This window comes from Camponotus vicinus, unplaced genomic scaffold (assembly GCF_025532165.1).
Source record: "Camponotus vicinus isolate PSW18456_S1 unplaced genomic scaffold, iyCamVici1.0 SCAF_9, whole genome shotgun sequence".
Taxonomy (NCBI): domain Eukaryota; kingdom Metazoa; phylum Arthropoda; class Insecta; order Hymenoptera; family Formicidae; genus Camponotus; species Camponotus vicinus.
In genome coordinates this window covers 5,906,120-5,917,138 of record NW_028141981.1, presented here as the reverse complement: position 1 = coordinate 5,917,138, position 11,019 = coordinate 5,906,120, and the positions used below count along the sequence as shown (strand labels likewise).

The 11,019-nt window shown below is 30.7% G+C and overlaps 2 protein-coding genes across 9 annotated transcripts; both read left to right on the top strand.

Moving 5' to 3' along the window:
• The first annotated feature begins 32 nt into the window (after nt 1–32).
• LOC145976498 (E3 ubiquitin-protein ligase SIAH1) lies at nt 33–10,255 on the top strand. 8 transcript variants are annotated; one of them, XM_083107625.1, is made up of 10 exons: nt 33–654; nt 2,645–3,018; nt 3,101–3,340; nt 3,420–3,612; nt 8,088–8,253; nt 8,442–8,550; nt 8,638–8,952; nt 9,043–9,250; nt 9,332–9,437; nt 10,002–10,255. In XM_083107625.1, the coding sequence occupies exons 2-10, from the start codon at nt 2,790–2,792 to the stop codon at nt 10,119–10,121; spliced, it is 1,686 nt and encodes a 561-aa protein (XP_082963751.1). In that variant the 5' UTR covers nt 33–654; nt 2,645–2,789; the 3' UTR covers nt 10,122–10,255. The 8 variants fall into 8 exon arrangements, 7 of the variants coding, with proteins under 7 accessions (XP_082963751.1, XP_082963749.1, XP_082963750.1 ...); XM_083107618.1 differs by lacking the exons at nt 33–654; nt 2,645–3,018; nt 3,101–3,340; nt 3,420–3,612 and adding an exon at nt 7,565–7,795; XM_083107621.1 differs by lacking the exons at nt 33–654; nt 2,645–3,018; nt 3,101–3,340; nt 3,420–3,612; nt 10,002–10,255 and adding exons at nt 7,565–7,795; nt 9,540–9,915.
• A 23-nt stretch (nt 10,256–10,278) lies between these two features.
• Nucleotides 10,279–10,902, top strand: LOC145977234 (peptidyl-prolyl cis-trans isomerase FKBP4). Its single transcript, XM_083109038.1, has one exon. The coding sequence runs from the start codon at nt 10,279–10,281 to the stop codon at nt 10,900–10,902; it is 624 nt and encodes a 207-aa protein (XP_082965164.1).
• Nucleotides 10,903–11,019: the final 117 nt, after the last annotated feature.

Below are 11,019 nucleotides of genomic sequence, written 5' to 3'. Positions count from 1 at the left end.
GCACGGCATCCTCGAAGCATACAGTCACGCAAGGTATACAGTGGCCCGAGTGATTCGGTAGCGTACGATTCCAGCTTCAGCTGCGGCTTCTCGCGCGTTTCGCGTTACACAGGAATCGAGCAATCTGAAACACACCTAAAGCGAAAAAGAGAGCCAGCGAAAAAGAGAGCCAGAGAAAGAGAGAGCGACAGCGTGTCCAAGTGTTACGCAGCGATGCCTCACCCAGAATCGGCACGGATGCCGTTGCGATCAGTCAGGTTGCTTCGACGGCTGCAGGGATTCGCGATGTAGCCCTCCTCCTCTTCCTCCTCATCATCTTTCTCTCCCAACCCCCCCTCTGCTAGTCCGAGGAAAACATTCTCTCTCGCGTTGGTATCGTTGTAACATCCCGATCACATCGATGCGTCGTCACGCAACGTCGTCGACGGGATCTCGTGCAACAACGGATCTGGACCGCCTTGTCGAGTCACCTGCGACTACCTGCGTTCCTCTTCATAGTCCTAATCATTGTCATCTGCAAGAAGTGCCTTCTCTCGATTACCAAGTCGGCCGCCCGATCACACGGAAGGCCACAACCGTGTTTCATCTGTCCCGGCGATGAACGCGACGATCTTACCTATATACATCTTTATATAAGCCTGCATATGCGCCTGGGTAAGTAGTAGTTTTAACATACTGTGTATAATACTGTGTCCTGAAAGGGACAGCCATTCATAGAAGAATGGAAGGAAAAAGTAAGAACATAGAAATGAATATAAGTTCGCTAAGCTTTAATTTCGATACTATGGGTACAATTTCTATTTCTATTTGTGTAGTGATAAAAAAAGTAACTCGCGTAAAATTTTCCTTTAACACGCATAAATCGGAGGAATTTAACTTGGTGAATTTATGTCGGTCTTAATCATCGAATAATATGTTGAGCCATTAAAAAGGCGATAATTATAATACAAGAAAATGTTGAATTACGATTGTATTTGTATTTTCTAAGAAAAAGTCTTAATAACTTATTATTAATCATTGAAAAGATGATAAAGTTATTTAAGAAGATTGAAAATTATAGCGTTTTATTTCTTTTTCAAGGAATATAAATTTGTCAATAAATTAGCTACTTTTATCCCTCTCTGAAAAAGAAACTTTAATATATTTACAACTTTTTTTGATACTCCGAAAACTTCTTCAAACAAGATAATACGTTGTTAAAATAATTTTATCCATAACTTATTTCTTTAAAATTTGTAAGTATTGATTAAAAAATCATTAAAAATTTGAATAACGACCGAATATCACCGTAGTATAAAATATCTATGTAAAGGTAATCTCGATCTACGTGTGGATCTTTGCAAAGAGTGAATCCGAATTGCTAATCGCCTACGAGATTCTAACGTGTCGGCAAATTTTTGTGATGCATCGAGTAAACAACGTGTATATTACAGTCGAGCAGTTTTATCCATACATTATTGCATAATGGATGAAAATGTATATTATCGTTATTGTTTGCAGTCTAGATACATATATATATATATATCATTGGATATCATCGAATATATATTTGTAATGAAGAAGTGATAAGTTATGCCCAATATTTATTTTGTGTTGAAACTTGTGCTAGCTTCGAAGGTTTGGTAATCATTGAAGTGACATATAATTTTTGACATAACTGCATAATTTAAATGATAATCGAAATACTTGTAGTATTAGTAATGGAAAGGCAGGAAATATTTTGATAGGAAAAGATCTTATCAAAAATGTAATTATTTTCGGTGAAACAGTGAAATCTAACAAAATTACAGTAACAGTCGAAATTATCAATATCAGCTGATTCCTATGACATTTAATTCTATAATTATTAAATCGATTTTCTTTTAAGAATTATTATATATGACTATTATTAATCGCTTTAATGAATGGTATCTAAAAGTTATTAACAAATTTTATAAAGAGGTCATTGACTTAAATATTCACTACATCAATTTCATACAATTTTTTCTTTGTATTATTTTCCAAAAAAAATTACAATGTGTCGCTTTTTTAAGATATAATTAAGGTGACTAAAATTTGGGGCAAGTGATCAAAAGAGGGGGAGGTAAAAAATTTGTTTAAATAAATATAATCTATATACAATAAAAATAAACATTTTATAATTTTCATATATAACATAAAAATAACCGTTAACGATAAAAATAACCGTTTTGGTTTTGATATAATAAAAATAAATATATATTTTTCGGTTTTTATCGCCAATCTAAACATTCATGCATATAGAGTATAGAGATATATTTTTTATAATTCAGAACAAATCGGGACAGAATAACTGAATTCTCGACTGTCCCGTGAAAATCGAAACAGATGGCCTTAGATATATCATTTCTTTTTTACACATACACAAGAAAGAGATATTTAATGATAAAAATTTGTAATTATATTTATGTGGGAAATAATGTGTCGTAGGAAGAAGAGAAGTATGTATACATATATGTTAATAGAAAAAGAAAAGAGAATAATTCTCTATCTGTCGAAGGAGGGGAAAAACACGTGTACATACATTACTTTGTATCTAGAACGCGAGACTTGAGACTTAAAATATTTTTTTCAATCAATGTAATCCGAGTTATTTATTATATATAAATATTGCATGATTTTTCAGAAATGTATCAATTAATAATTGCACATACAACAAAAATGCGTCACGATTGCTGAGACGCATCACGAGCGCAAGAAACAAACAAAAACCGTCATCCGAGTGATCTGAATCATACTGGCAAACTTCGATACATAACCTAAAAGACATAATGTCCCAGCTAAATATCAGCACGGGTAAGCGAGGCAGGGGGATAGCGAGTACCTCCGCGTCGACGGTATCTGCTTTGAGTAGTTCCACCGATTTGGCAAGTCTCTTTGAGTGCCCCGTTTGTTTCGACTACGTGCTTCCACCGATCTTACAATGTCAAAGCGGGCATCTCGTTTGCACAAATTGCCGACCAAAACTCTCCTGCTGCCCCACATGCAGGGGTCCGCTAGGTATGCAACTTTTCCTTTTACTGAGATTGTTGTTGAGATTTTTAGGATCGTAAATAATCATAAATAATCTGACAACGCACAGGTAACATTCGTAATCTGGCTATGGAAAAAGTGGCGAGTAATGTGATGTTCCCTTGTAAATATTCTACTAGTGGCTGTACAGTTTCGCTGGTGCATACTGAGAAGGCAGATCACGAGGATGCATGCGAGTTCCGTCCATATAGTTGTCCTTGTCCAGGTGCATCCTGTAAATGGCAGGGATCGTTGGAACAAGTAATGTCGCATCTTATGATGAGCCACAAAAGTATTACAACATTACAAGGTATTAAATTTTTGTCATTTGACTCTGCACTTTTTTCTTATAATTTCTTACATATTGTTCTTTGTGTGTTTTTCTCTAGGAGAAGACATTGTCTTTTTGGCAACTGATATTAACCTTCCTGGAGCTGTGGATTGGGTGATGATGCAATCTTGTTTTGGCCATCATTTTATGTTAGTGCTTGAGAAACAAGAGAAATATGATGGACATCAGCAGTTTTTTGCAATTGTACAATTGATTGGTTCACGGAAACAAGCAGAGAACTTTGCTTACAGGTAATTAAACATAATTATAATTCATTGTATTTAATGATAAAATTTAATAAAATTCAAAAAATTTTAAATAAGTAAATTTGACATTTTTTTGACATTTTCGTATCTTACATTAGAGGCTGTGTGACTTTATAATTAAATTACTCTGCTTAACAGACTAGAATTGAATGGTCATAGAAGGCGTCTCACGTGGGAAGCGATGCCGCGCTCTATTCACGAGGGTGTATCGTCCGCGATTTTAAATTCTGACTGCCTTGTATTTGACACCTCTATTGCTCAGTTATTCGCTGACAATGGAAATCTAGGAATTAACGTTACAATTTCTATGGCCTGAGGAAAACCAGAAAAAGCAGTATAAAAAGAAAACAAAACAATTATGCAAACATATCGAGCAGTCTTTCGAATTATTTGAGGCGATAAAAATACTTAGGTGGGACTGCCCGTTATGCACAGTTAAAAGTTTTTTTTTTTCTTATGTTACCAGTGAATATTAGCAATACAGAGATGTTTGGAGTATATTGATATGCAGCGTTCATATGCTCAGTACAGGATTGTCATTGAGAAGCTTTAAAGTATACTTGTGTGTGACATTCGCAGAACAAATATGATAAACAATCCTTTCGATATATTTCATGCTGTGACTTTAAAGCTTTGACACAGTATAATAATATCGAATTCCAAAAAAAAGTACCTGATATCCGCGCTATTATATTACTCTTATTCATTTTATATCAAATTTTCATTTGTAATTCTCCAGTAAGATACTGCATGCATTATTGAATTTTATTGACATCTTTTTTATATTTTAACACTTTTCAAGACTTGGTATAACAAATGCAAACATTGCCGGGCATAGCATTTCAGAAATTCAATATGAATCTCGTCATGCAATTATTGCGTTTATTTGCCATTAATGTATAGTTTTATATTATTATTTATTTTTTCGTTTATAAAGTTTACTTTCTTTTGTGTTTGTAAAATTCTTATTTTTTTATTTCATTTTATCAAAGCTCATATGTGTCTTACATATAATGTGAATCAGCTTTTGCATATTATTTGATTATTCGATATTATTATTATTATAGACACAATATCATGCTTTTTAAGACTCATATGCAAGCAGTGAAAGGCAGATCAGGTTTTTTATGATTTAATCTGAATATTGCAAGATGCTAATATTTTTAGAATTGCAATAATATGGTGAGAAGCAATGTTCAATTATAGAAAAGTTCCTGTAAACAAGATTTAAAAAACTAAAAATGATTAAAGCAATTATATTAAAATTTAAAAGACATATATATTTTTTCAGCTTGAATTTTATAATATATATATATATATATATATATATATGTTGGGATATATTTACAAACATTTATACCATAATATATTTACTAATATGAAGTTAAATTTATTTTTTATTGATGAGATTAGAAAAAAACATTGCTTTATACCATATCTAATATCTATTGATATCCTTGGCAATGGATATTTTTTTTGTGTATAAGTTACTTTTTAATGCTATTATAAATATAGCAATCAAACCACATTAGAATTTTCTTGCAACTGTAAAACCTTTTTTATAAATTTTTATGATTCATACTTTTTTAAAATACATTAAATTCCTTCCTTTCTGCTGTTATTTTGCATAACATACATAAGTTTTGAAAAGCAATGAAATATCTGTACTAAGGATAGAGCATTGAACTAAACTGCATAACAAAATTTAGTGAAACAAACTATGAAAACGAAGTTACAGGAAAGAGATTACTTTCTTTGAAAGGACAATTTAGACTGAAATGTAACTATATGACATGAGAGTAGGCTAAGTCTCTATAACAATTATATATTTTTCATAGATCGAAAAATGTACAAGTTTTACTTTCGCTAAGTGATTCATATGAGCTGAAATAATTTTGTCAGACTACTACGATATTAATAACGCTATCAACAACTCAGATTGATCAGTTTAAGGCCCTGTAACAATCATGAATCAAGAAAAGAAGTTTGCAAATATAAACGGAAGCACTGTTATTGTAAATAAAACGCGAAAATTTATCATGTGATATAAATAATATGAATAATATAAATTATAACGTACTGATGTATTCACAATGTTGGAAATAATTCAAGGGAACCAAGTGCATGGTGTATACACACTGTATATGGTTAGCATGTATTATTAAGCTTATATAATTATATTTACACACATCTATTAAAAAAAGCAAATGTTTAATTTTAATAGACAAATGAGAAGCGTTCGAGTGTTTTTGGCGGTTATCGAAAAGAAAAATGAGCAAAAAAAGGGAAGTTGAGAGTTTCTTTAATTTTGATGTTAATTGTTATTCTGTATTCAAGATTGTAGGAATATCTTCCCAATTTTTAGCGTAAAGTGTAATTCTGCACTCGAAATGCAAGAACCATTGCGTTCGAGAATCGTCATACTAAGATCTTTATAATAAAAGTAGTACGAACACAGATACTATATAGATCATCACACAAGATTGAAGAGAATTACAAATATACGCTAGATGTGATTTTTCTCTTTGTAGTATAAACGTGAAATTATTAGATCACATGCACTGGAAGGGTGATCTAATAATTTGAAAAAAAAAAAAAACATCACAATTGTTAAGCATTGTGTACATATGATAAGATTAACGATAGTAGAATTCTTATTCTTTAACAAAGTAGTAATTTATTCTCTAGCATTCATGAGAGCTTCATTGCTATTTTACTAAACTTGATTATAAGAAATCCATCTTTTGTTTGGTTCTTCATGAATGTTCTTTTCATATATTATTTCATTTATCTTATTTATATTTATCGAATTATGTAATATTGACATGATATGTACAAGTATTCTCAAACAAAAAAAGTTGTTTTAATTTTATTATAATTTGTGAATAAGGAATAACATAATGAGCTAGCTAATGGAATATAAGATATTAAAAGTTTTGATAATTTGCTATTGTATGATATGATTGAATGATATAAATTCACTAGCATTTCATTCTTGGATGATTCTTAGCATATTTTTTTTCAATGTTTGTATGTAAAATTTATATATTATTGTATAACTTCCTCTTTTTCACTTAAAGTTTAAAATTTTTTAAAATTAGACGAGAAATATATCAAAGTATTTTAAAATTCATTACATTAGTATTTGGATAATGAAAAATTTTATATTTAAAGTATTTTTCCAACACATTCTTTGTAAACACATTGAGCCATGTTTATTGATATTAATCATTTTTTATATATGAGATCTGTATATTGCAATTGCAATACGAAAAATAATTTGTACCAAGCATATTTGGCAAAAGCATGACATATCCCAAATAAATCGTGAATTCAAGTGATCGAGAGTGTAATAGGTTTATCTTGTTTGACAATTTGTATGGTACAATTATGAAATCGTGTAGATGAATAATCACTATAAAAGCCCGATCTTTTCATGATCTTTATATTCTACACGGTATCATATAGAACAGCCTAAGGTGCTCGTGTATCCACAGAATATATAGTGTAACTGTCAAGAGAATAGCTTTATTTAAATATAATGTATATACTTATATATATATGCATATTTATAGAATCTACAGAATGTTCAAGCCATGTATAAAGTAAAGTATAAATAAAATTTTTTTTATAAGTACTTTTTCATTACATGCAATATTACTCTCTCTCTCTCTCTCTCTCTATCATGTATTCTCTTATTCACGAGTTTTAAAATTTATAATCAAAATAAAACAATTTAAAAAAAATATATAAGATTGATCCAATAAACTTATTTTTATCAGATATGATCACATACAACTGTAACATTTTGTATATTTCCGAAAAATTAAAATTTTTCCTTTAATCTATTCGATGTAAAGATTGATTAGATTTGATATAATAAGAATGTGAAAAATTACATATGATGTAAGTATAATGTTACATATGATGTTTTCGCGCGCGCATGGTTAGCTTTGGAACACACCACGTGTCGATGCGCCGTGTGTGCTGTTCCACGAGTTATACTTTTTTTGGTTATACTATACGCTCTTATAAATTCAAATTGTTTATTTACATTATTCATAACTCCACTGCACATATCGATCTAAAAAATGCGTTGGTCACTTCCAAAACCTTTTTTTTACGCTTCTGTGGCGGCAACTACTGTCGGCGTAGCATATTTGACAAAGTAATGTTGCTTGAAACTATTCAACACATTTAGAAAAAAGATTTGACAAAGTATATATTGTTTACAACTCTCTATAATCACAATTAATTAATTTTTTACTCACTTATATCCAGTTCTAGAATGTTTGAATATGACAAAATAAGTATAATGTAACTGAGAGACATAAATAATGACAACCATTTACATTTTTTTCTTTATTTTTATATGACAATTTTCATTATTATTTTACCGGTATCTACAATGTTATTTCATATTGACATAAGTGATAAAAGTAATTATATCGAAATTGCAGAGATCATATGGGTGGTACAAAATATATGGGCACAGAGAATTTAAATAACAAAATTGTTATTGTGACAGGAGCTAATACTGGTATTGGAAGAGAGATAGCTTCAGAATTAGCCAAACGCGATGCAAAAGTTATTATGGCATGCAGAGATATGAAAAAATGTGAAGAGGTTATTTATGTCGACATTAATATTTGTGAAAATATTTGTGAAAGATATAAGATACAAAAATCTTTATATATCTCTTTCTTATATAGGAAAGACATTATATAGTTGTAGTTTTTTTATCATTATTACAAATCATTTTATAAAAATTTTGTGTAAGTATAATGTGATAATTTTTATATTTTTGTACATAGGCACGCCAATCTATCGTAATTGACACAAGGAATAAGTATGTTTACTGTAGAAAGTGTGACTTAGCATCACAAGAAAGCATTAGAACATTTGTCGAGCAGTTTAAGAAAGGTAATTAGTCACAAATATATTTATTTACAAATTTCTAATATTTTTTACTAGATAATATAAATATTTACATATATTTTTGTATTGCAGAATTTGATAAGCTTCATATACTTATCAATAATGCTGGCATAATGAGATGTCCAAAGAGTTATACCAAGGAAGGGATCGAGATGCAGCTGGGAGTCAATCATATAGGACATTTCTTGCTCACAAATTTACTTCTAGATGTTTTAAAAGCATCTGCACCATCTAGAATTGTGAATGTCTCAAGTGCCGCTCATCGTAGAGGTCAAATAAATATGACAGATTTAAATAGCGATAAAGAGTACGATGCTGGCAAAGCTTATGCGCAAAGTAAATTAGCCATAATTTTTTTCACTAGAGAATTAGCAAACAGATTGAAAGGTAATTTAATAATAATAATGATAATAATTGCACAATTTATCGCTTTATAATGTTTTGCTAAAATATAGTTCTCACTTCTGTATTATTCAGGAACCGATGTTACTGTGAATGCTGTTCATCCTGGTATAGTGGATACGAATATAACGCGACATTTGTTTGTATATAACAACTTTTTCACACGAATATTTCTGAAACCATTTGCTTGGCCGTTTATTAGAGCGCCTTTGCAAGGAGCGCAAACCGTTTTGTACGCAGCATTAGATCCAAGTCTTGCAAATGTTTCTGGCTGTTATTTTGAGTAAGTATCATCAAAGGAGGTTAACAAATGATAAATATAGCAAATAATGAATATAGCATTAATATTATAAATTTGTTATAGCAATTGCGAAATTAAAGAAGTATCAGACGAAGCCAAAAATGATAATCTGGCAAAATGGTTATGGAAAGTCAGTGAAAGATGGACAAAATTAGATATGCAATTAAGGGTACAATAAAGATATATAGTTGTATTATAATCCTATTTTGTTTATTTTTCATAATATAAACTTTTAATTAATTATATAATTATTTTTATAATTTTTTTGAAGTGAATGTATGAGACGCGGAAATGTGTGCTCGATGCGCAAGCGCAGAAAACAATGTGACATGGTAGCCAATCAACCTTTCGCTCTTACGGAAAAGTGACGATGACAGGTTGATTGGCCATCGGATCGTTTTTGGATGCGCGACAAACATTACCGCGTCCTATCTGTGCGACCTGCGACCTATTTTTGTGTCTGTCAAGATAAATTACTAAAGTGAAAGGTTAAGAGTATCGTGTTATTCTTGCCGCGTAATTAGGAAAATTCTAATATTTATGAGAAAACCGCCAATGTGGCCATTCTCAGATTATTCTTTGATTATAGTAAGTGACGTTTCAAGAACGTATAATAAAGTCAAAGATATAATTTGCATTACAGTAAGGTATTAATGTTTTATTTATTTTATGCTGATTATTAATTAATGCTGATTAGATGATTAATAAAATTATTTTTTATATGTATATACAGAATCGATCATTAACAAATTATCACAATGTTGCAATGGAAATCGGCGGACGAAAGTATCACGAAGAATGTACTAAAGCTGACAGCATACACCAAGAAACCAACAGAACGCTCTATGTGTAATGTTCTTGTAGATAAGCTAAATGTTACTGGAGCATCAAATGAAGATTTGAGAGAAAAGTATTATACCAACATTCTTGATGCTGATGGGAAGAAAGCGTTAATCATAGGTGAAGCAAGCGCAGAAATTGATAGAAAGATCGAGAATGCAATTTGCATGATGAATATCCTTGAGAAGAGTCTCGTTACCATCACTATACCTGCAAAACAGCCAGGAGATAATAGTGAATTTATAATAGTCAAATTTGAGATTACATTGATTAAATGCGAGTGTAACAAACCAATTTGGGAGTGGACTGCAGAAGAGAAGTACAAAATAGCTTTGAGATATAAAGAAAGAGGAGTCGAATTGTTCAAGGATTCAAGAATTACAGATGCATTCTACAAATTTAGTAGGGCTTGTAAACTCTTGATAACATTGGAGCCAATAGCAGACTTAGAATTAGACAAGCAGTTAGAATCCAGTATTAATCATCTGAGACTTGCACTGTACAACAATATGGCTATGTGTCATTTGAGTCGAAAAAACTATAAACATACCATTACTCTATGTACTAAAGTATTGTATAAGGATAAGAATAATGTTAAGGCTTTATATAGAAGAGGGGTGGCATATGGAAATATGAATAATAATGAAAAAGCTGTAGTAGATATAAAGGAAGTACTTATCTTAGAGCCCAATAATAATGCAGCAAAAGAGCAGTTTAATATTTATAATACTAGATTACAGGAATCAATTCAGAAGAGCAACGATATGACGAGAAAAATGTTTAAGACTTATTAATAAATATTAAATATTGTAAGTATACATTTGTTTGCTAATTTCTGAAATAAAATACATTTATTTTATAAATAGAAAGATATGCAAATTTCTTATTTCTATTCACAATAACTTACAATT

Coding starts and splice junctions, on each gene's coding strand:
- LOC145976498 (XM_083107625.1), top strand. CDS start 2,790: ATGTCCCAGCTAAATATCAGCACGGGTAAGCGAGGCAGGGGGATAGCG. Junction 8,551..8,637: donor TGTCGAGCAGTTTAAGAAAG/GTAATTAGTCAC, acceptor TTTGTATTGCAG/AATTTGATAAGCTTCATATA. Junction 9,438..10,001: donor AATTAGATATGCAATTAAGG/GTACAATAAAGA, acceptor ATGTATATACAG/AATCGATCATTAACAAATTA.
- LOC145977234 (XM_083109038.1), top strand. CDS start 10,279: ATGAATATCCTTGAGAAGAGTCTCGTTACCATCACTATACCTGCAAAA.